General features: G+C 42.0%; 1 protein-coding gene across 7 annotated transcripts in view; it reads left to right on the forward strand.

Annotated features, from left to right (window-relative positions):
- The first annotated feature begins 5118 nt into the window (after positions 1-5118).
- Positions 5119-25815, forward strand: part of LDA (limit dextrinase) — an 89498-nt gene continuing 68801 nt past the window's right edge. For all 7 annotated transcript variants that reach the window (XM_088950671.1, XM_088950674.1, XM_088950675.1 and 4 more), the window contains exons 1-9: positions 5119-5526; positions 5672-5813; positions 6041-6093; positions 6618-6726; positions 13503-13639; positions 13757-13956; positions 14155-14304; positions 14772-14832; positions 15578-15698. In XM_088950671.1, coding sequence (XP_088806797.1) covers positions 5305-5526; positions 5672-5813; positions 6041-6093; positions 6618-6726; positions 13503-13639; positions 13757-13956; positions 14155-14304; positions 14772-14832; positions 15578-15698 — 1195 coding nt within the window. In that variant the 5' untranslated portion in view covers positions 5119-5304. The remainder of the gene's footprint in view (positions 5527-5671; positions 5814-6040; positions 6094-6617; positions 6727-13502; positions 13640-13756; positions 13957-14154; positions 14305-14771; positions 14833-15577; positions 15699-25815) is intronic.

Genomic DNA, 25815 nt, shown 5'->3' on the forward strand with positions numbered 1-25815 from the left:
CTGCGTATCAAACAGTTGGAATCAGAATTCAGATTTCAGACCCCTATTCCTACAAACCAAACGGACCCCAAGCTTTTACACTTCGATTCCTTGGAAATTTGTTAATCTTGTGGTTTTGATTTTTCCCCTTTCATAACCAGAGTTCAGATTGACCAGATGTTTCCAAACTGATCAACAATCCTAAATTGATTAGTCCTAACAAGAACCTTACAGTGTGGCTGTCATTGTTAGCAAGTTAGCAGAATGTGAGCAGAAAGGGATTTTTTCTTTCTCCTATACACTCCGGAGTGCGTTTGAACTAAAAGGAATTTTTTCTTTGAGTCCACTCAAACTTTGATGAATCATTCGCTGTTCACCTGGCCAATACCCACTGGCTGAAGTTTTAATGCTAGCTATGGCTGATAAAAATATTTTAAATAAAAACTCTCATGCTTTAAATAATGAAAGAAAACTCCAAAAACCCTCCTGTTCTATACTCAAATCCCGCTCCCTCAACCATTAACGTTAACAAGCTTTGGAAGAACGACAATCTACATGCACTATTGCCATGGAAGAAAGACATTTTCTTCATAGATTATATATTCTGATGAGAAACAGAAACAGATCTCCCACTCTCCGATTCCATTTTCATTCTTGAAAACCACATAATATAGAAGCCGGAAACCAAGAGCGATAAACAAACTAACTCTTACTCGTTTGGCAAATTATCAACACCGACCAAGCCAATTGACCCACTGATTTGTGTAAAAAACAATCCATGTAACACCACTCTCTGTACTAAAATCTGAAACCCTATAATCTTTTTAATAAGAAAACTTTGTGTGATACTGATTAGATATATTTTTTTTGGAAAAGTATCGGAGTTATTGCTTTTACTTGCAGAGCTTCATATGGAGGTAGAAGAAGACGTTCATTGCAGTCTTGGATAGGGCTGTTCACAAATAAATTCAAACCAACTAAAACGACCAACTCAGCCCTACCCAATTCGATTTGGTCAGTTTTTCTTCACCACTGGTCTGTTTCGGGTTGAAAAGATGGGTAAACCGATAATTTGATTCGGTTTCAGTGTTCACACATGAAAATCCAAACCAAATCGATCCAAGTTATCTATAAATATATTTTCACTAAAATGTTATATATAATATGTATATTTCAGTTTTAAATATATTTCCAAAAAATATATTATGAAATATTATATATAATATATTTATTTCCAAAATATATATATATATATATTTAAACCAAAATTGACCTAAACCAACTAGGTCAATTTTGCTTAATAGAGGATCGATCTCGATTTAATCTTTAAATAATCCAACCAAATTAGATCGGTTGAAAAAAAAAATAGTAAACCGATCGGATGAATCAATTTTTGGTGATGTATCAATTTTTTGTGCTAAGTACCTCGTCATATGGACTGCTTCCAAATGGTCGATGACTCAGAGGCCGAAGTGAACTTTTGCTGGATGAGGACCTAGATGCTGAGTTGACCAGGCCGAATTGGGGGCAGATTAGGTGTCGAGTTAACTGGGCCGAGCTAGGTAGGTTAGGTGCCGAATTGACTAGGCCAAGTTAGGCAGGTTAGGTGACGAGCTGACCAGAGGGCCGAGCTGCCTAGTGGCGAGCTTGATTGATTGTTGAGCTTCATATTTCTTTAGAGACATGCAAGGAATCAATGTCAGAGGACACGAGGTGGTTAACTCGGCAAGGTCGCTCTGATTCTTAAGTTAGTACTCTCATAGTAGACTGCAAGCTAAAAATCACAAAGTATGAGAGCTAGAATATGCTTATTTGCCCCCCTATGCCATTGGGGTTGGTGCCTTTTATATAGGCATTGTTTGGTGTGGACTTCACACACCGCATCCAAGATTTCCGAGAAGTCATCTAAGTGGTCCAAGATTTCTTAAGGCAACCACCATGTACGTTGACCACCCTTCGGATCGTTTGGCATGTGGGCCAACTTCCAAGGATCGTAGGAGTGTTAGGGTATGCATGCCGAATTTGTCAACGAGCACGTCTCGCTGATCGCTAGGTCGGCACCTGTACCAGGCCACCAAGTCGGCGCTTGTGCCAAGCCGCCAAGTCACGCCTAGGCTAGGCCGCTAGGTCAGCATCTGGGCCGGGCCGCTAGGTCGCACCTGGGCCAGGCCGCCAGTTCGCGCTTGGGCCAGGCCACCAGGTGGGACACCACCAACTTGGTTAAGGCTAGTTGTTGCCTAAGTGGTTTCGGGTGTCACGTAGTTGTTCCGAGGTGCCATGTTGTGACGGTCTGACACTGGCTTAGCCTTGCCTACGCTTGGTAGGCTTACGTTAGGGACATGCCTGTCATTTTCGCCTGTAAGATTTTTGGGAGAACTGATGTCATCTTCAGGCAGACCACCAAAAGCTAACGTACTCTTTGAGGAGGGGTGGTTGACCTCCTTGGGTGCCTAACCTTGGCACTCCTAGACCATCATCCCTTGCGGGGCGGCCCTGGTTAACGGCTAGCATGGCTACCAGGGTTCCTCATGGGCGCACACTTGCTCATGGGGACAATGTTGGACCAGCACTGCGCTGCCGATACTCAAGGGAGGCTTGGCATGTGGGCTTGGCTCAAGTACGTCCCTTCACAACGCCAGTCACTTGCCTTAGCTGAGTGAGCTACCCCGTTGCCCTTGGCACATGGGTGTGTTCCGTCCCAAGCGGTTGCCTATCATCATGGCACACAGGTGCCTGTCATCATCGACTTACAGGAGACCCATCACATCGGTGCCAAGTCACCTCATCGGCGCATGGTCGCCTTCCATTATGGTTGTCCCCCTTTAACACGTAAGCGGCGCCTCCCATGGACCGGTCTGAGCCAGGAGAGTGCCCCGGCCATTGGACTTGAAGTCATGATCCAGTGCTACTGACTTTGGTGGAGCCATCCCATCGGGCAACTCCTAGCCTTTATGCGTTACAAAGGCTTGTTCTGGCCTGCCTTGGCCAGGACGCCGCACGGGTTCTTTCGCTGTAGAATTACTCCCGTGACAATGTGTCACAATATCATTGGAGGGCTAAATCTGTCATCATCATTTGCCCCCACTCCCGAGCTGAAAGTAACTCGGTGAAGAGAGTAGATTGATCCTTTTGGCTTGAAATGACTAATTCGATGAGCTAGTAAGCGTCAATTCAATTCCTTAGCCTTTGGGAGCGACTCGCAGTCCACTCTCCTTACCCTTAATTTTGCCCATGCTGAAGAGGTGACTGGGTCTTATGTGGTGCCGAGGTCTTTTATCAGCTCGAAACCTTAGAGCTATGGCTGCGCTGCACCAGCCTCGTTAGTGACGTCAGTTACCCACTCCTACAAGAAACTACTAGGAGCTCGACCTACGGGGGCAGCACTACTGACTTTAGGTCACCAACTTGTACGGGAGCCTTGGAAGGCTCGACCGGCAGGGGCGTCCATGCAGTCTGTTGGCCACCTACTCCCACGGAAGCCATGTAGAGCTCATCTTTGTAGAGGGTATCTCGTGAAGAGGACTGATGAGGCTTTATCTGAGTTGAAATAAAGTTGGTAGAGCTGCTTAGTCTGTTGGCCATCAACTTCCTGCATAGTCTTTGAGTTCATAAAAAATAGAAATTAGAAAGTGAGAGCTTTTAATTTCTAAAAGGTGAGAACTTAGCTTTCTGGAAGAAGAGAACTTAGCATTTCAGAGGATGAGAACTTAACTTTTTGTAGCGTTTCCCACAGACGGCACCAAATGATGAATCGATTTTTGGTGATGTATCAATTTTTTGTGCTAAGTACCTCGTCATTTGGTTTGCTTCCAAGTGGCCGATGACTCAGAGGCCGAAGTGAACTTTTGCTTGATGAGGACCTGGATGCCGAGCTGACCAGGCCCAGCTAGGGGCAGATTAGGTGCCGAGTTAACTGGGCCGAGTTGGGCAGGTTAGGTGCCGAACTAACTGGGCTGAGCTAGGCAGGTTAGGTGACGAGTTGACCAGAGTGTCGAGCTGACCAAAAGGCTGAGCTGCCTATTAGTTGCCGAGCTGACCAGAGGGCCGAGCTTCCTGGTGGCGAGCTGGATTTATTGTTGAGTTTCGTAGTTCTTTAGAGACCTGCAAGGAATCAATGTTAGAGGACCCGGGGTGGCTAACTCGACGAGGTCGCTCCAATGCTTAAGTCAATACTCTCATAGTAGACTGCTAGTTAAAAATCACAAAGTATGGGAGCTAGAATATGCTTAGTTGTCCCCCCCCCCCCCCCCCCCCCTTATGCCTTTGGGGTTAGTGTCTTCATATAGGCATTATTTGGCGTGGGTTTCACGCACCGCATCCGAGATTTCTGAGAAGTTGTCTAAGTGGTCCAAGATTCCCTGAGGCAACTGCCATGCACGTTGACCACCCTCTGGATCGTTCGACACATGGGCCAACTTCCAAGGATTGTACGAGTGTTAGGATATGCATGTCGAATTTGTCGGCGAGCACGTCTTGCAGGTTGCCAGGTTGGCGCCTGTGCCAGGCCGCTAGGTCAGCGCCCGTGCTAGGCTGCCAGGTCGATGCCCGTGCCAGGCCACCAGGTCAGCGCCGGTGTCAGGGCGCTAGGTCGGCGCCTAGGTTAGGTTGCCAGTTCGCACCTGGGCTAGGCCGCTAGGTCGGCGCTTGGGTCAGATCGCCAGTTCGCACCTGGGCCAGGCCGCCAGGTGGTATACCATCAACTTGGCTAAGGTAAAATTGTTGCTTAAGTGGTTACATGTGTCACCTACTTGTTCCGAGGTGCCATATATCACAATATTATTGGAGGGCCAAATCCGCCCTCATCACGACCCAACCCGACCCGTTAACAGCAAGTCACCTTGTTTTACTTGGCGAAGGCTTTGTTTTCCCATTAATAGTTGGGGGAACGGGATTTGGGTTGTGTTTGGACTAACAATGCAAATTAACATTAAAGCTTCAGCCTGGTGTAGCATGCAGCTGCATGTGTTGGTCAAGTAAAAAGTAAAAGACGTGTTAAAATTTTAGTGGATTCGAAAAAAAAATCCCTTCAAGTTCAAACGCATCGGATCCGAAGTACAATATCCATGACACTTGTCCGCGTTGGGTTACACATGGAAAGGTAAAGGGTTAAAGGCCTTTAAACAATCAACAACCCAACTCATTCATTGTAAAGAAGTAAAGGGCTAAAGGCCAAACTCGAAAGTGAGTGATTCCTGCAAGGAAACCTGAAAGCTGAAGCATCAAAATCGGAGAGAGAGAGAGAGAGAGAGCAGAGGGAAGCATCCAGCAGCCATTTCCGTTGCTCTGTTTTAATCTTTCTGGTCGTGGACCTACCATAATATTATTATGTCAATTACATCCTCCCTTTCTATCTGCCCCATCTCTTCCACGTCCCGTAAACTGCCCAGCTCGGGCTATTGCTCTTCACCTCCCATCAGTCGATTCCGCTCTAGTTGCATTACCATACCTTCCACCTCTCTCCACCTTTCTTCCTTATCCCGTCAAAGAGGTAAGAGAGGCACCGTCTGTTGCTCCTCCATGCCACTAGAGCAGATTTCCTCTCCACAGGTTTGTTGCTTCTCCTTCCCCATCACTCATCTTCATCCCCTTATACAGAATTGAACACTCTTGAATCGAATGAAGTTCTAACAGACCCATTTATAACTGCAATATAATTTAATGATGGACAGTCTTTATTTGCAATGTCTTGCAGTTGCAGTGTAGCTTGTTATATTCGAGAGCATACTGGGTTACGAGATCTCTAATTGCATGGAACATCGATATCGCAGATGGTTCTTGCTATCTCTACGCAAGTAGAACTGCGGGCTTAGTTGTTGCGGAGGGCGGTATTCAAGGTTTGGAAATTGGATTGCTTTTTGTTTGATGTTTTGCTTAATGATGTTAACTTATTTAGTTCTGATTGAGGAGGCAGAACCCATCTTAATTCATCCTAGCAGAATCCTGTCAGCGTTTTCTACGTTTGAATCTAAGATGGTCCACTTTGCACTGTAAATGTTCCCTAAATTTGCAATGCCTTACTGGATATTCATTCTAATGTTACACTTAATTCCCATGCTAACAGGTCACGAGGTGAAAATTAAGCTTGAAGTAGAAAACAGCGGGTTACCTTCCAATGTGAGCTGTTGGTTTGTTTAAACATTACATGATTACATACGACAATCGTTAATTTTCCCTGTGATCTATGGTTTTATTTGGTGGCACTTTGCTTTTTGGTTGAACATGAGCTCTGTTGGTCGTTTCACATAAGAAACACCCTAGTAAATTTTGATGACTCAGGCCCAGTTTGGCTCGTGGGAATAGACGTCTGGAATCGGAATCGAATGGGCTATTCCTATTCCTACCGTTTGGTTGGGCGGAATCGGAATTCCATTTCCCATCCTGTTGGAATGGCATTCCCCCATTTGAGGGAATGGCCATTCCCTGGCCCCCTCCCTGGGAATGAAATTCCATTCTTGCTGATTCCAATTCCCATTCCCATTCCTGTCTGAACCAAACAGACTATGGGAATAGACCATTTCGATTCCAATTCTGAAGGACTTCAATTCTGACTCCGAATTTCCGATTCCGACTGCGAACCAAACGGACCCTCAATTTGGTATCTGATTGGTTTCCTTCTTACAGTTAACATCTTATTTCAGGTCGTTGAGAAGTTTCCTCACATTCGACATAATAGAGTTTTTAGAGTCCCAACTTCTGTGGATGTCAAGAGCCTTGTCAAATGCCAGTTAGCAGTTGCTTCTTTTCATTGTAAGAATTAGTGACTCTCTTTGTCTCAATTCAGTCTTGGCTCCTTCTTGTAGATTGAAGTATGGTGATTGTATAAAATGCTGGCTCTAAATGGTCACATTAAATCACATCCAATTGGAACATCAATAGTTTACTTTGGGATTGCATCCATGTTAATTGCTTTGAACTTATGCATCAAACATTGAGCTCCAAATAAAATCATTGGCATGATGCTAAGTGTGATTTCTTAGTCTATATTTTTCAGTTTAGTTTTCCATTACAGCATAGTAATTAGTCAATAGGTTGTGAATAAATTGCAATTCGACTATTAATAGGCAGAATAAGGAGAACAAACTTATAAAATACATCTAATAGAGGGAAAAATATGTGAGACCCTGGCCTTCAAAACTTCTCAGTTTTTTAAACATAAATGGTATTACAAACAAACATAAGTAAATTGCCCCAATACTATGTATAAGAAATCAATCTAGAGATGCCAGTATGCCCTTATTCGGTTCCTACAGAATAATATTAAAAAATAGCATTCAGTTAAGTAATGATGTACATTAAGTAACTCACTTCAATTTGGATGTGAAAATTCTGGCATATCTAATCTGATAAGTGATAACTATCTTTAAATGCCTCTAGGTTTATTCCTGAGCCTTTTTTTATCAGCAGATTTATCCCTGCCCCCCCTCATCCATCAAATTATAGCATTAAGATCTCCCTTGATGCATACAATCTGACGACCCTATGCTAATGTTAGAATTTCACCCTTCATGGGATCCCCTGTGCTTACAGATCCTGATCCAACTAAAATGAACATTACTATACCTATTTCCTCTTTGCCTCTGCATCCCCAAGGGCCATTTGTTACATAAGAAATAATCATCAAATTAAATTAAATGCTTAATGTTGTTGTCAATAGGGGCTTCCGTTGTTGAATCATTGCACCATGTGAGATGAGAATTTGGTCATTATATCCTAATCTTCTCTATCCAATCGATTATTTTGATATTAACCAGTTCACTCATTGCCTTAGAGGGATCTCTTCTTGTTATGAAATTCTAGCATTTAGCGTTTATTTGTTTCTAAATTCTAAATGCTCCAAAACGCCATGTTTAGATTGATGTATCGTTAGATGTGTCAATATATCAACCTTGTTGGCTTTTTCCTTTTTTCTTCCATAATTGGGATGAAAACGATCTTGCATGTTACAGATAAATCTCTTTTTATTGTCTAACGTGTCTACTACTCATGTGGCGTCCATACATATGAGCTACACAATAGAAGGATGTAATGGTGCTTGGTTAGCACTTTCCTGTCTTCGTAACTCTTTTCTCCTTCTTGTTTTTCTTATTAATACAGATTACAACTTTGTATCAGAGCTATTTGTTTTTTGATGAATGATAATAAATTTATTAATTCAGAAGCAGATTTAGAGTGAGTTCATGCAACATCCCAGGGAGAGGCGCGAGCTGCAACCCCTCCTTGAATCTTACAAGTAAAGTAGGAAAGAAAAGCAAGAACCACAACTGAGCCCAAAACAATTCTTCCCTATTTACCCCTTGCTTAGCTAACACATCTGACAAAGTATTTGTTGATCTCCCCACCCACTGTACAGTGACCAACATATTCCTTGTCAACCAATTAAATTTCTTCATTTCATTCTTGTAACGCCACAGCCTCTTCAGGAATTTTCAACCAACCCACCACCACTTTGGAATCCCCCTTGATTGTTAGGTGTTGTACCCCCAGCTGGTTTGCAAATTACACCCCTTGTACAACAGTTAAAAGTTATGCCTTATGGAGTCCCCAATTCTCAAGGGACCTGAGTAGAGCAACAAAATCTCTCCCTTCTCATTTCTCAAAGCACCCCCATTCCGGATAATCCTGGATTACCCATGCTACTTCCATCAAAGTTCAACTTCAGTGAGCCTTTAGATGGAGGAGAGCAACAAAATCTCTCCCTTCGCATTTCTCAAAGCACCCCCAGCTTGTAATTGATTTGTCCTTTAGAGATGAACACCTCGCTACTGCTGACCAATTTCTCCAAAGGTCATTAAAGGAGAATTGATGAAAGATTTCCAAGGTCTTCAGCCAAGGAATTGCCCTATTTAACACACAGTCTTTCAATTCCCGACTGCTCCTTTCCTTTTCTTGAAAAATTCTAATATTCCTTTCTTCCCAAAGAGTCCAAATCAAGGCAGCACGAGCACATCTCCACATAATTGTCCTTATTGTTGTAGGCCAATAAATGGTAGAATGGTTGAAGAGCATGTGAACTTCTGCAGGTAAACTCCAACTACTCCCAAACAACGAAAGTAGCCAAACCCAAAGGTTTGTAGAAAAGGGACAAGATATTAATAGGTGGTAACAATCCTTACCGTGAGCTCTACAGAGGATACACCAATTAGGAGAAATACAGAGGAAAGGTCTTCTCTTTTGTAGGTTATCTAGAGTGTTTACTTTCCCATGGAATACTTCCCAACAAAACACCATAACTTTTTTGGGGAACTGGCCTGCACCAAATTTCTTTTGATGGAAAGGGTTGGTGAGTAGAAAGTTCAGAGATGGACTTGAAGAAAGAAGCATAAGTGAAGGTTACATTGGGTCTAGGAGTCCATACCCTCTTATCTGGCTTGGAGGGATCCAAACAAACCTGATTAAGACAACCAAGCAAGATAGAAAGAGATTCAATTTCATCATCCCTAAGTCCTCTACGAAACCCAAAATCCCAAGTAGGAACTAAGGGTGTTCCCAAAGGTGAGACAAATTTTGAGACAACCTCTTTTTTGTACAAAGAAACAAAAAATAGCGAAGGAAACAAATCCTTTAAAGCTGTGTCTCCTACCCAAATATCCTCCCAAAAATGAACAGTGTTGCCAGAACAAACTTCATACCTAATAAAATTGAGGAATTAAGGAAGGGTGTTGTGAATGGCCTTCCAAGGTGCTGCTAAGTTAGCTTGCCTTGATACACCAACATCCCATCCATTCTCTAACATCCCATGAATGCTTTCCACCGCCTCATGCCACAATCTCTCTCTTTCCAATGGCCATCGCCACAACCATTTCCCTAACAGAGCTTGATTTTTTCTAGTTACCCTCTCAAGTCCCAAACCCCCATCTTCTTTACTTCTGCACACAATTTCCCAATTAACCAAGTGAGTTTTCTTGTCCTAGCTCCCATAAGAAATCTCTCATCAACTTCTCCAATTTCCTAGCTTCCCTAACCGGTATCCTAAAAATAGACAAAAATTAGGTAGGTAAATTAGCCAAGGTAGCTCTTATTAGGGTAGTTCTCCCTCCTAAAGAGACATAATTCCTCTTCCATGAGGCTAATCTCTTCTCAAACTTTTCTATCACTGGGGTCCAAAATCTACTCTCCCTAGGATTTGCTTCTAAAGGAAGCCCTAAATATGACATAGGTCAAGTAGAGGTGGAACACTCAAGACACTCCGCAATAGCCTCGACCTCCCCTACCTCCAAATTTATACCCGCTATGCAGCTCTTTTCCAAATTTATTTTCAAATTAGAAATACTTTCAAATCCTTTGATTAGCTCCTTTAGGTTTGCTACCTTTTCACTAAAACCTCATTCACAAAAGATCATTAGGTCATCTGCAAACTGAAGGTGGGTGACGGGGACTTGGTGTCTCCCTATTCTCTAACCCCTAATGGCATCTTCACTGTCAGCCTTAGTAATGATCCTACTAATCACATCAGCTACTAAGGTAAAAAGGAAGGGCGAGAGTAGATCCCCTTGCTTGACACCCCTGCAAGCTGGAAAAAAGTCCCTCACCATACCATACACCCAAAAATCCAACTACACCACTTGTCCCCAAATCCACAGTTTCGCATAACCTCTAATAGAAACTCCCAGTCCACCAAATCATAGGCCTTTTCAAGATCCAATTTACAAATGAAACCTCTCTTCCTAGACATTTTCATTTCCTTCACACACTCATTTGCAATTAAGATCAGATATGCTATTTGTCGCCCTTGAATGAAAGCCCCCTGGGTTTCACTAATGATAGAAGGGAGGACTGTTTTGATCCTCAACGAGAGCACTTTAGCTAGAATTTTATAGATGCTTGTCACCGGACTAATAGGCCTATAATCTTTTGGGTGGTTGGCATCATTCTTCTTAGGTATCAAGGTAAAAAAGGTGGCATTAATTCTAGGGCTTATAATGTGATTGTCTGCAAATTTCTTAAAGACTTCAACTAAATCCTCTTTCAACACCTCCCAACAGTCTTGATAAAAACCCATTGTAAAGCCATCTGGACCTAGAGCCTTGGATCTATCCGTTAGAAAGACAACTTTCTTAATCTCTTCTTCCTTGAAATCCCTTTCCAGCCACCTTGCCACTCCGTCATTAATTCTTGGCCATTCCACCCCTTCCACGACTGCTCTCTCACTCAAAGGTCTTTTATAAATCGATTTGAAGTGGTCCACAAATTTTCTGGCTATGTCATCCTGGTTGGTAATCACCTCTTCTCCTATTTCTAGCTTGGTCACAAGATTCTTTCTTCGTTTCCCATTTGCCAAATCATGGAAAAATCTAGTGTTCCCATCGCCTTCCTTAATCCACTCGTGTCTAGATTTTTGTCTCCAATTGATTTCTTCCCTCAGTAACACCTCTTCCAAATCCTTTTTCAATTGTCTCCTTAACACTCTGTCCTCCTCGGTCAACCCGTTTTGAGATTCCTTTACATCCAAGTTTTCTATTCGAGAGATTAGGCACAATTTTTCCTCCTCAATTCTACCAAAAAGATCTCTATTCCACTCTTTTATTTTGGCTCTCAACCTTTTTAATTTCTTATGAAACTTGATCCCCTTCCATCTAACCCCCCTCTCCTCCTCACCCCACCATTCCTTCACTTTTTTTCACAAAATCTGGATGGGTAAGCCACATATTTTTGAATCTAAAAGGTTTGGGTCCTATAGGAAAAAACTCAGTACCTGTCTGGATAGGACAGTGATCGGAGGTGACCCTGGGTAACGCTTTAGCAACCAAGTTTTCCAAACTATTCTCCCAGGCAAGGTTAAATAAGAACTTGTCCAACTTTGAACACAAAGGGGTTTCCTGAAGGTTGGACCAAGTGTAACTGGCTTGCAGCAGAGGTATTTCCTTCAGTTCACATTCTTCAATAAAACCATTAAATTTCCTCATGCTTGTTGTAGTTACCTGTTGGGGATTACTGGTTTCATCAGAGAATTTAATGACATTAAAATCCCTGCCCAGGCACCAAGGGCCATCCCGTAGCCCCTTGATTGCTTATAGTTCCTCCCACATCTCATTTCTCTCTCTATAGGAATTAGGTCCATAAACATTGGTTAAGACCCATACACACCCATCCTCTACATTCTTACACTTAATGGAAACTGAGAATTTGCCCATCAATTCTTCCACTACTTCCACCACATCCTCCCTCCACAGTGTCACGATCCCCCCCAAGGCTCCCCAAGAAGGAGACGAGCTGCAACCTAAAACTCTAGACCTCCAAAAACTCCTCACCCATCTCCCATCTAATTCCATCATTTTGGATTCTTGTAACAGCACAATATCGGGTTTTTCCCTTCGGAGTAGGTCTTTGATCACCCTTCTCCTTCTTGCACTCCCTAACCCTCTTACATTCCAGCTAATAATTTTCATCGAGACAAAATAGCAAAAAACCCATGAAAAGGCCATAATCTCCTCATTTTAGGCCCTTCCTCCTATCCCCTCTACCACTAAATTCTAAATCTCCCTCAATGTCTGAGATTAGCCTTTCCACTTCATATCTTTTTTTCTTCTTTGTTCCTTTTCCCTCCCTTCCTAATACAACAATCATCCTCTTTCTTTTCTCCATCCTTTCCAGCCAATGTTTGAGGAAGAATTTTACCTGCTCACACTTATTTTGGCTACAACATGTCTCTAAGAATCCTTCCTTTTTTTTTAGTTCCTCCATCATTGTACAGATCAACTCCCAAATTCTGTCCGCCTCCCCCTTACTACTTCCTTCCATCACCCTCTCTCCTTCCGCTATCACCCTCTTTCTTGCATCAGAACCTCCTGGATGGGAAACTGGAATATCTGTTACAGGCATAGCAGACAAGTCAGTACCTAAAAAAGAATTGACACATGCCTGGTAGGACGGGCATAGGACTAGAATCACTGGAATTGAGTTGCTGACAGGCGACAAATGGTTTTAAGGCCTTTCCCCTTTTTGGACAAAGTTGTGAAGTAGACATAGTGAAAGAATCACTTCTTGATGACCTACCCACTTGGAAATCCTTTCTCTGTGTTTCCGACACTAGAATACCCACATCCATTCTTACGGCCGATTCTTGTCCCTCGATGAAGGGAAGAGGAGTTTTCACAGTTTTAGGACCATTTTCTTCGCCATTTCTAGTCTTCACGCCGCCTGCCTCTTCAATCTCTTCCTCTAAAAACAACAGCTCTGTATGCAAACTTTCTATTTCAAGTAAATCATTGTTGCTTTTCGGAGACAGACTTCCCAAACTTAAAGTTTCGTCTCTATCATTGTATCAGAGCTAATTGAGTGGTAAATCTTTTTCTTTCTTCTGTATCCAGTCAATTGTACCATCAATTATGGTGACTTCTGATGCACATGCAAATGGCTATTTTATGTGGATTTCTTGCATTATGTTCATGCTTTCCTCATACACATTAATAGTTTTATTCATTTTTGCTTTTTCTTCGTTAGTGAAGACTGCAAGTGTTTCTTTTTCATTATCCTTGATTTAGAATTGATGCAAATTTGACTTGTCTATCTTTTCTCCTATGTAGCTGATGGGCAATGCAGTAATGCCACTGGTTTACAGTTACCTGGTGTTATAGATGACTTATTTGCATATGGTGGCCCACTTGGTGCTGTGTTTACAAAAGAAGCTGTATCACTTTACCTTTGGACACCTACTGCTCAAGTATGACATATTTCCTGTGACCTTAAAATGATCTCTCTCTCTCTCTCAATATCCCTCCCTCCCCTCCCACTAGGCTGGTAACTTAAAGTTCTGTGCCTCTTTTATTTCTGCAAGCAGGCAGTATCGGCTATTATCTATGGTGATTCATCAGGCGGTGTTCCCTTAGAGAGTGTCCAGCTTGAGGAGGTTGATGGTGTTTGGAGTGCTCATGGACCAAGAAATTGGGAAGGCTGTTATTATGTGTATGAGGTCTCTGTCTATCATCCTAGTACCTTGCGAATTGAAACATGCATGGTGAACGATCCATATGCTAGAGGGTATGCTGGCTTGTCAGTTTATAACATTAAAGTGGCTAATGTAATCTTTTAGTAAGGCTCTAGGTGTGTATGAAAACTCTACTTGCATATGCAGATTTACATATTATGTTCACCTTTCATTTTGTTTGGATAGGTAGTGCCTCCATATGTAGTATGCATTTTGTGCGTACGTTCTCATAGTTTCATCTTGTTGCACAGGCTCTCATCAGATGGCAAACGGACATTGTTGGTCAATCTTGATTGTGATGCATTAAAACCAGATGGATGGGATGCTTTGGCAGATGAGAAACCCAAGCTTTCTTCTTTCTCTGACATCAGTATTTATGAGTTGCATATAAGAGATTTCAGGTCAGTAATCTGTTTTTTCCTTTTAGCATCTTTTCTCGTATGTTTAATACTAATATTCTCCAGCATGGGACTGAAGGATGACTTGTTCTATATTCTGAATTAATATTACGTGTAAATCTTGGAGTTGAAATGTGTGCTTGGTAAGAGGTAGAAATTGACACCGTCTTTAATAACTACAACTCTTTGGCTTGACAAAATTCCCCATGCATTAACTCTCACTCTTCTCTCAACCTCAAATCATTTTGTGATTTAGATTTTAGAATTTTGTGAAAATAATGATTCCTCCCTCTCCAAAGAAGGGTTGAGCCTTGTGTGGGAATTTCTTGGTTTCTGCATGTTAAATGTTAACTAAACACTCACTGAGAATACTTGATTTAGGCACATCCTGAGACCTAGTTCAAAATTCAAATTAACTGTGTTCACATTTATATTTTTCCATTCCTGTTAATATTTGCTTTTCATTCCAGTGCCAGTGACCAAACAGTGCATCCTGATTTCCGTGGTGGTTATCTTGCTTTCACCTTACAGGTAGTGTTTAACCTTGTTAACCAACATTCTTGACTTCTAAATAATTTTCTCAGATATTTTCTCTTCTTTCTCTGTCTCTCATTCTCTCTCTTTTTATCTATCATATTTACTTTATTTATGCTTTTGCATCTTCCCTGCTATGAGACTTGGTTCTATAGCAGTTACCCTTTTCAGGCTACCAATAAAAACATCCTGATGGTTATTAAATATTCCTAAGTTTTCTTTGAGATTATATGTTGAATTTCTATCAGCAATTAACATGCACGTAGACCTAGTATACTGTTTAAAAAACATTCTTAAATTTGTCTTTTATTTCTGAGAACTATGGTAATTAAAAAAAGGTTTTATGAGTTAATATGGAGTGCTGTTCATTAATGTTTGCAACTCTAAAAATCTATGTATTCTACTAGATAATAATTTTCTTTTACACATCATCATTTATGTTTATACTTAGATAGGCATTATTTATATTCCGATGCATTGTTGTCTTAAATTAGATGACTAAAATAGTGGTAAGTCTTTTTTATATGCTTACGCTTAATTATTCTATGCCTCTTGTAGTGTATATCATGTGTAATCAAATTATGTATGGTGCATTTCTTAAGTAAGAGTTGCCAATACTCATCTGAAAAACACACACACACACAAACATATTCTAGTTGCAAGTTTGCAACTAGAAACCTTCATTTTAGGTAGTTATTTTGTTGACAGATTTATTTCTTGGCAATGCACATTCTGCTTGCAGGATTCTGCTGGTGTGCTCCATCTAAAGAAGTTAGCTTATGCGGGTCTCACACATGTGCATCTGCTGCCAACCTTCCAATTTGCTGGTGTTGATGATGAGAAGGAGAAGTGGAAGCACGAAGGTAGGAGTTCTGTTTCAAGTTTCAACCCAGCCTTTGTTCCTAAATACTTCTTCAGGTGTAAGGGCATAGACATGTGAACCAACACAGACCTTGTTTAATTCATCCTGATTGAAACTGAGTCAGCTGGGTCCAATGACTAACCCCGGTTACCAAGCAGTAATTCAGAACAAATTATAGGAGCAGTGTAAGAATAAACTAGTGCCTGATAGCTGGCCACCTTGCCTGACATGGCATAGAAGATTTCAGAAAAAGCTTCCACTCAAGTAATGAGGAAATATATATATATATATATATATATATATATATATATATATTGACTGGAAATGGTAACTTTCATTAATACAAAAGTTTGAGGTGTACAACTGTCAACCACCCACAAGTTTTGACCCCTAGTTTTCTCAAAGATTACAACATAGCCCAAAATAAATTGTTTCTAAGGGTTCCTTGCTTTGCCAAGGTGTCAGCTAAACCATTATTAACTGACCTCCTGGTCCATTTGAAGGTTGCTTCAGCTTCCCTTGCTAAGCAAGAAATTTCCCTCATTTGTTGTTTGAATGTCCAAACTCCCAAACTCTTTATTTGTTGCCAGCCTACTAGTACTCTAGAGTCTCCTTCAATCTCAAGATTGTGAAGTCCCCATTGCTTAGCCAGTCTCAAGCCTTGGAGTAGTGCCAAAATCTCAGCTCTTAGTGAATCACCCACGCCTACTGGTCCAGAATATAGTGCAATCAGTTATCTGTCTATCCTCCCCATTTCTGAACACTCCCCCAATTCTAGAGGGACCCAGGTTACCTAAGGAGCTTTGATCAAAATTCAGCTAAACCCTCTATTGCACTAAAGGGATCCATTGTTCCTAGATCACATTCTTTGTACTTGTAGAATTTTCCACTATAGACCATCCTCTAGAGATGTCCTTAATCGAGTAGTCCTTAAATAGCTCGATCGATGTCAACCAATGTATGATCCTATGCCATATTTTGTTACCTTTTCTTCATTAGGCTTAAGCTAGGATTTTGGGTTTAAGAGGGGGTTGAGGGATAATGAGTGTGAGGCCCTTATTCAACTGGTAGACAAACCTCAATAAACTTTTTTGGTTCAATATGTGGAGGATACCGGAGTTTGGTCTACCACTTTTGATGGTATAGTCACTTGTGCTTCTTTCTTCAACACTCTTGTGCAACTTCCTACAGGGGGGAAAGCTTCTCGGTAAAAGAGATATGGAGTAAGTCATTCCACCCAAAGTTCAAGCACTGTGTTGGGAGGTTTTCCTTGATAAGGTGAACACTTGTGACATGCTTCAAAAAAGGAGGCCAAACAAATGCTTCTCCCCTAATGTGTGTTTTCTTTGTTGATAAAGTTCAGATCTGTATATCTGTTAATTTCAGAATAATAGAGAGGAAAAGATAAAGAAGAGAGAGGAAGAGAGGAGAAGAGTGAAGAGAGGGAGAGAAGAAAGAAAGGCTGGTTCGAACTAGAGAGAAAAATCTACTCTCTCGAGTCGGCCAGGTCATATTTATAGTTTTCTATATCAAAAAACAAATTGACTCTTGTTCCCCTACTTAAGTATGGGGCACATCACTTAACATTACACCTCATACTAAACATAAACAAAAGGACTAATCTGCCCCTATATACTTGACACTAACACCCCCCCTCAAGCTGGTGAGTATATATCATAGAATCCCAACTTGTTGCATATGTAGTCCACTCTTGCCTGACTCAGCCCTTTGGTGAACAGATTTGCCCATTGGCTTCCTGTGTTAACATATGTTGTATTTATTACTCCACTAAGAACCTTCTCTCTCACAAAGTGACAATCAACTTCTATGTGTTTTGTTCTCTCATGAAAAAATTGGATTAGAGGAGATGTGGACTACAGCTTGGTTATCACAATAAAGCTTCATTGGAGTGTCAATTGAGTACCCCATATCCTGTAGAAGGTTTCTCAACCACACTAATTCACAAGTTGTATGTGCCATAGCTCTGTATTTAGCTTCTGCACTGCTTCTTGCCACCATTATCTGTTTCTTACTCTTCCATGTCACCAAGTTACCCCCAAGAAAGGTACAATAACTTGTAGTGGACCTTCTGTCAGATACAGAACCAGCCCAATCAGCATCAGTGTATCCTTCTATTTCAAGTTTTGCTCCACTCTTGTATAGCAAGCCACGACCAGGAGCTCCCTTCAAATACTTTACAATCCTTAGAACTGCATCCCAATGTGGAACCCGAGGGTTCTGCATAAATTGACTCACCACACTAACCACAAATGAAATATTTGTCAGAATAATGTTAGGTTGTTTAGCTTACCCACCAACCTTCTGTACCTTCCTAGATCTTCAAACTCCTCACCTGTATCACTATTCAACTTGACATTCAATTTCATGGGTGTTTCAACTTGTTTGGCACCCAACAACCCTGTCTCCTCTAGTAGGTCAATAACATATTTCCTCCGGCACAAGTTGATACCATACTTGGACCTCACTACCTCTATCCCTAAGAAATATCTTAGTTTACCAAGGTCCTTTGTTTGGAAGTGTCATGCAAAAAAGTTTTCAACCTATCAATCCCGAACTTGTCACTGTCGGTAATAACAATATCATCTACGTATACCACTAACAAAATCTTCCCAGCACCAGGCTCATAGCTGAATACTAAATGATCGACTTGACACTGTTTCATGCCAAATTTCTTCACTATTTCACTGAATTTTCCAAACCATGCACGAGGGGACTGTTTAAGTCCATGAATAGCTTTCTTGAGCTTACACACTTTACCATTCTCCCCTTGAGCAACAAATCCGGGTGATTGCTCCATATACACCTCAAGAATATAACCAAGCAAAAAAGCATTCTTAATATCAAGCCAAAACAAAGGCCAATCATACATAGCAGGTAGAGAGATCAAAACACGAACTGAACTAATCTTGGCAATAGGAGAGAATGTCTCTGTGTAGTCAATGCCATATAACTGTGAATCACCCTTGGCAACCAACCGAGCTTTCAACCGCTGAACACTACCATCAGGTAAATACTTGATGAAAGCTAAACTACTGTAGCTGAAGTAGCAGAAAAAAGAAGAAGAAGAGATGCTGGAATGTCAAACTAGCTTACCCAGTCGACAGTACTATTATTTATATTAAAGTATAGTACAATGTTACATGAAATGACTGGGATGTCCCTGATTAGTGATGGGACACCTAGACAACTTAAAACACTAAACAGACTTAGGCTCATTAACACAGGCCCGGTACATAACAACTTAAACTCAAATACAGGCTAATAAGAACTCTTATCAGCCGAACCATCCATACATACAAAACCTTCAACCTAACACTCCCCCTCAAGCTAAGCATGGATGTCAATCATGTTTAGCTTGCCAAGAAGGTCCATGAGCTTTGTTGCAGCCAACCCTTTAGTCAATACATCTGCAATTTGCATCTCAAATGGAGTATAAGGCACACAGAGTTCACCCGAGACAATTCTTTCTCTAACAAAGTGCCAATCAATCTCAATATGTTTTGTCCTGTCATGCTACATGGGATTGTTGGCAATGTTGATGGCAGCTTTATTGTCACAATATAGCCTGAGAGGACATTCGGCCTTAATACCAAGTACATTAAGAAGAGTTCTGAGCCATAAGAGTTCAGCAACCCCGTGGGCCATAGCCCGATATTCTGCTTCTGCACTTGATCTAGCCACTACATTCTGCTTCTTACTGCGCCATGTGACCAGGTTTTCTCCCACAAATGTACAGTAATCCGAGGTTGACTTCTTGTCTCCAACAGACCCAACCCAATTTGCATCAGTGTAGGCTTCAATTTCAATTCTATTGTTTTTCCTGAAGAGAATTCCCTTCCCTGGGCAAGTCTTCAAGTACCTGAGAATCCTTTCAACTGCTTTCATATGAGGGATCTTTGGAGAGTGCATAAATTGACTGACAACATGCACAACATAAGCAATATCTGGCCGAGTGAGGGATAAGTATATCAGCTTCCCTACCAATTTTTGGTATCTCTCTGTATCATAGTAGTCCTCCCCTACTGATTTCTGTAGGCCATGATTCTGTTCTATTGGAGTATCTGCTGGCCTGCACCCCATCATGCCTGTTTCCTCTAGGAGGTCAAGAACATACTTCCGCTGACATATGTAGATTCCCTCTCTTGACCTGTCAACTTCAATCCCAAGAAAATATCTCAAATGACCCAAGTCTTTGATCTCAAATTCCGAAGCTAGAAACTCCTTCAATCTTCTTATCTCTTCCAAGTCATTCCTGGTAATTACCATATCATCCACATAAACAATGAGTGCAGTAAGTTTGCTATCTTGTCTCCTTATGAACAAGGTATGGTCTGCACCACTCTGAGTGTACCCCACTTTCTTCATGGCCCCACAAAGTCTGTCAAACCATGCACGGGGAGATTGCTTCAACCCATATAATGCTTTCCTCAGTTTGCACACCTCTCTACTAAAATCATAGCCTGATGGAGGTTCCATAAATACCTCTTCATGAAGGCCACCATTTAAGAAGGCATTCTTCACATCCAGTTGATGAGGTTCCCATGAAAAATTTGCTACTAGTGACAAAAGAACCCGAATTGTGTTGAGCTTTGCTACTAGGGCAAAGGTTTCTTTGTAGTCAATCCCTTCTTTTTGAGTAAGCCCCTTTGCCATAAGTCTGGCCTTGTACCTTTCAATAGACCCGTCCTCCCTGTGTTTTATAGTAAGCACCCACTTGCACCCAACAATGCACTTCCCCTCTGGCAGATCCACTAATTCCCAAGTTCTTGCTTTCATTAGGGCTTCCATCTCTTCATTCATAGCTTCTTTCCACCTTGGATTAGACACAACCTCTGAGTACCTGGAAGGAACACACATAGAGGAAAGAGCAGACACAAAGGAGTGATAGGCAGGAGATAAATGTGAGTAAGAAACAAAATCAGTAATGGGGTGCCGGGTGGTGCAAGAGCGAATAGGCTTACGGAGAGCAATAGGAAGATCCAAATCAAAAGTATGTGAGTTGGAATTACCCTGGATTGTAGAGACAGATTGATCTGAGTCCAACTGGTTGCTGTCATGAGATTGAGGGCCCCTTTTTCTTCTGTTGTATGTAAGTATCTCTTTCTGTTGCCTAATGGAGCCTTTAGGAACATCTGCAGCATTAGAAGAGGTAACCGACACAGTGGGAGCCTCACTGGGTTGACCTGGAATGCCATAATAAGGAGTAGGAGGAGAGGATGGAAGATCCGAGGTAGATAGGGGAACAAAAAAGGAGGGAGAATGAGAATCCTCTTCCACCCCACTAGTCTCCCCCTGAAGAGGATTCTAATAAGACTGAAAATAGGGTTGAGACTCAAAGAAGACCACATCTGTGGTGACATACTTTCTCTTGGAGATAGGGTCATAACACTTCTAACCCTTTTGTGTAGGAGAGTACCCTAGGAATATTCCCTTTGTAGCCTTAGGATCCAACTCGGTCTTCTTTAAATCCTTCACATGTATGAAACATATACAGCCAAAGACCCGAGGAGGAAGGGAAAAATCTAGAAGAGTGGGACACAAAACAGAGAAAGGGGTTTTCATACCCAACACCTTAGATGGCATCCGATTTATCAGATATGATGCAGTAAGAACTGCTTGAGACCAGTATTGCTTGGGGACTTTGTGCTGGAATAGTAAGGCTCGAGCTGTTTCCAATAGATGTCTATTCTTGCGCTTAGCAACCCCATTCTGTTGAGGGGTATAAGCACAAGATGACTGATGTAGTATGCCAGCATCTTCCATGAATAAGTCAAGGATTTTTCAAAGTATTCAACAACATTGTTTGACTTTAATTGCTTAATCTTCTTATTAAACTGAGTTTCAACCGTCTTGCAAAATGCCATAGTTATCCGTGGTACTTCCTCCCGTCCTTTTAACAGGTAAATCCATGTGCATCGAGAGTAGTGGTCAATACAACTGATAAAATACCGGAAGCCATCAAAAGAATAAATGGGTGAAGGGCCCCAGACATCAGAATGAACCAAATCAAAAGGAGCACAAATATCATTACTGGAAATTGGATACACAATTCTACATTGTTTTGACACTTGACATACTTCACAGGTTAAACTTTGACTTGAAATGCCCTTAAACAGTTTGGGAAACAACATTTCTAATGAGGAGAAAGACACATGACCTAGTCTAGCATGCCAAAGATGCAACTTAGCTTTTGACTCCACACTCTTCGGACTACTACCAGCAGATGCTTGTAAGGCTGAACCGATGTCTGCATCAAGATAGTAGAGTCCTCCATACTCATGACCGCACCCAATCGTTCTCCTTGTCAATCTGTCCTGGAAGACACAATGAGTAGGAAAAAAAGTTATACTACAGTTCAAATTTTTGGTAAGTTTTAAAACAGACAAAAGATTTGAGGTGAGACTGGAAACATGCAAAATTGATTTAAGAGAGAGGTTCTTGCTTAGGTCAACCATTCCCTTTCCAGAGATAGTGGAGAAAGACCCGTCAGCAACTCTCATCTTATCCTGACCAGACAACAAATGATATGAAGAGAATAGGGAAGACATATGTGTCGTGTGGCCAGTTGCACTGGAATCAATAACCCAAGAAGTAGAGTCAATAGATCCAGTGGCGCTGAAGGCAGAGGCTGTACTTGATCTGGCAAGAGATGTAGAAGCAAAAGAATTATTCCTTAGACGGGCCAATGCCCTGCTAAGGCCCTCTACCTTGCTAGCAGTGAAGCCCAAAGCACCAGTTCCAAAGGAATCAGCAACCTGTCCCATAGGAGAAGGAGACATTGTTGGTGTATTTTGTGAGTTGTCATCACTGTTGCTGGTGACAAGATTCCCACTTGCCGCAGGCCTGTTATCTCTAGAAGACACTTCTCTGGGTATTGAAAATATCTTGACTGCAGCCACTGTGCAGGTGACACTGATTAAGACTAGCCGAAGCAGTTTTGAAGGTTCTGAACCAGTTCTGGAGCAGATTCTGATTAGTCGAAATGATCACAGCAGGTTCTGACAGCACTCGACACAGTTTCAGACTTGCCAAGACTGTCACAGTTCTGAAACAGTTCAGTTACAGCAGCAAGCAAGGAGTTCTGGGCTGGTAACCGACCTGAAGCTAAGGATTCTCAACTATTGTGCTATGCAGACTCCACTTGAACTTCGAGTACTGCAACTGTAAAGAGAGTGCCCCTCCTTGCGGCCAATACTAGGACTGCTGACATCAGTCCTCAACCAGGGTTCACAGTGCTGAACAATCTGGAGCTAGCAGCTCCCTAGGTAATCTCACAGCAGTGGTGAGGGATTTCGGACTGATAACCAACCTGAATTTGGAGCTGTTTACCACTTTGCTATGCTAGTAGAAGTGTTCACAGTGCTGGTAGAATACTAGATAGACTTCACTTGGGCTGAACCGAAACTGCAACAGTTCGGGTACAGTAGCACGTGAACAGTTCGAGACTGTAACAGTAGCAAGTGAACAGTGGGCTCTGTAGAAGAAGCTAAGTCTGTGCAAGTCTTGCTGGAGCATCGAAGCTGCAACTGTAGAGGAAGCTCTCCCCCTTTCGGCTAGTGCTAGGACTGCTGAAATCAGTCCTCAACTAGGTCTGTCCTATATAGACCTCTCTTAGTAGCCAAATAGCTACTATTTGCTGGAAATAACCTAGTAGGACATCTACTTCTGGGTCGTACTTCCCTTGAGTCCTACAACCAAGAGAAACTCTAGGTTCGAACTTGCTTTACTCTCTTACACCCCTAGGTCTTTACTGCAGAAACCCAGAAAAGGAAGAGAGAAGATGAAAAGACAGCAAGAGAAGAGAGTGTGCGCCGGCTGAAACCAGGAAGAAGCTAATGCTCTGATACCATGGAAGCTAAACTAGTGTAGTCGAAGTAGTAGAAAAGAGAAGAAGAAGAGATGCTGGAATGTCGAACTAGCTTACCCAGTCGACAATACTATTATTTATATTAAAGTACAGTACAATGTTACATGAAATGACTGGGATGCCCCTGATTAGTGATGGGACACCCAGACAACTTAAAACACTAAACAGACTTAGGCCCATTAACACAGGCCCAGTACATAACAACTTAAAAATCAAATACAGGCTAATAAGAACTCTTATAAGCCGAACCATCCATACATACAAAACCTTCAACCTAACACTTGATAGTGTATACCCACTTACATTCGACAGCATGCTTACTTGGAGGAAGAGTGGTGAGATCCCACATATGATTATGAGCTAGAGCGGAGAGTTCTTCCATCGCTTGATGCCACCCTGTTGAGATAAGGGCTTCCTGGACTTCCTTAAGAATAGAAACAAAAGATAACAACGAAACAAACTATTGATGGGAAGGAGAAAGGTGAAAAACAGAAACATAATTAGAGATAGGATGAAGAGTACAACTACGCTTACTTTTTCACAGGGCAATGGGAAGGTCAAGGTCAGAAATGGGGTGTGATGGTGTTGCGGAAACCACTGCCGGATCCGTTGACGATGAAGTAGTTGGAGGTGTTGGTGCATGTCGATGTGTATACACTTGCTGGATAGGTGGCTGTGCAGTGGGGAGTGGCATCGGAGGCAAAGGCTTAGTTGCAGCTGGAACAAGTGAAATGGGGTTTGCAACAGGGACTGGAAGCAGAAGCAAAGAAGGATGAACCATTAGCAAGGGTGACAGTGTGGGTTGTCGAGGATGAAGAAAGAGAAGAGAACACACCTGGAGTCCCAATCATATGATCGGAAGCTCCAGAATCAATGATCCAATGGGAGGGTTTGGATGCCAGACAAGCCATACCTGAGTGGGCAAGTGTAACTGTACTCAGCTGAGAAGTATCATGGATCAATCGCTCATATTCATTATGTGAAGTACTCATCATCTCTTGTCCGGAGGCATCTATAGATGGAGGTGTCTGACCGGCCTGTTGACTCTCTTCTCCCATACCACCACTAGCCACTGCATGATTTGCCTAGGTTGAAGGTGGGCCATGTAGATCATAGCAAAAATTAACAATATGTTCATCCATACCACAATGCAAACACCTTCTCGGACCATTACTACGTCCTTTACCACGAGCTCCCCCTGAATCTTGACTTCCAACATGCCCACCACCACGACTGTACATGTGTCCACCTCCACCATGACTGTACATGTGTCCACCACTACCACCACAGCCTGGCTGACCCTAATGAGTTACTCCTCTACCACCACGACCTCCCCTTCTTGTCACTGCAAAAGCAGACCTATCTGATATGGTGGGGTTCTCCAGATGTCCAATGGAAGTCTTCTAGAGGTGGGCAAACGCCTCTACAAGGGAAGGGAGGGTAGACCCACCTAGTATCTGTGCTCTCGCTGGTTCGTATTCAAACTTCAATCCCTCAAAAAATCTGGTTACATCAAGCTGCTCTCTCTGTTGTTGCTGAATTTTGACATCAGATGTAAGGGGATGATACGCATTCAACTCATTCCTTAGATTCCTCAGACTAGTATACTACTCAAGATTTTGATTATCTTGCTGCAAATTAAAATACTCTTGGTAGAGCTGGTATACTCTAGTGGTATTGTCCTGCCCTGAGTAACGTTTCTTTGCATGATCCCAAGTCTCCTAGGCCGTGTCTAAGAACATGAAGTTCACACTAATCTTAGGTTCCATGCTGTTCCATAACCAAGTCATAATCTGTGCATCTTCTTGTTCCCAATCATTGTACTCCTGAGAGTCAACTAGGGGTTTGTCTTCTCTCACATGCTTTACTTTCTTCTTAGCTTTGAGAAACACTTCAACAGATTTGGCCCAAGGCACTTAATTCTCTCCATTCAATTTGATGGAGGTCATTTGCACATTCAAGTAATCAAGGGGAATCATAATAGACTTGTGTTCACTACTGTCTCCCATAGATGCCAATTTTTTTTTCCTTCCTCACACTAATATGTTACTCTACCTCACCAATAATCACCACTGTTCTCCACTTTTGGCACCACACAAAAACCATCACACACAAAGACATCACACCAGCACTCCACACATCTGGTACTAGATCTTTGACCACCTATCTGAACCACACATCTGAACATAGACCACGGAACTACTGTAGCAACCCTCTTCGGTCCATCGGA

The sequence above is a fragment of the Nelumbo lutea genome, chromosome 6, assembly GCF_056320005.1.
Source record: "Nelumbo lutea isolate HS-2025 chromosome 6, American lotus-T2T, whole genome shotgun sequence".
NCBI lineage: Eukaryota > Viridiplantae > Streptophyta > Magnoliopsida > Proteales > Nelumbonaceae > Nelumbo > Nelumbo lutea.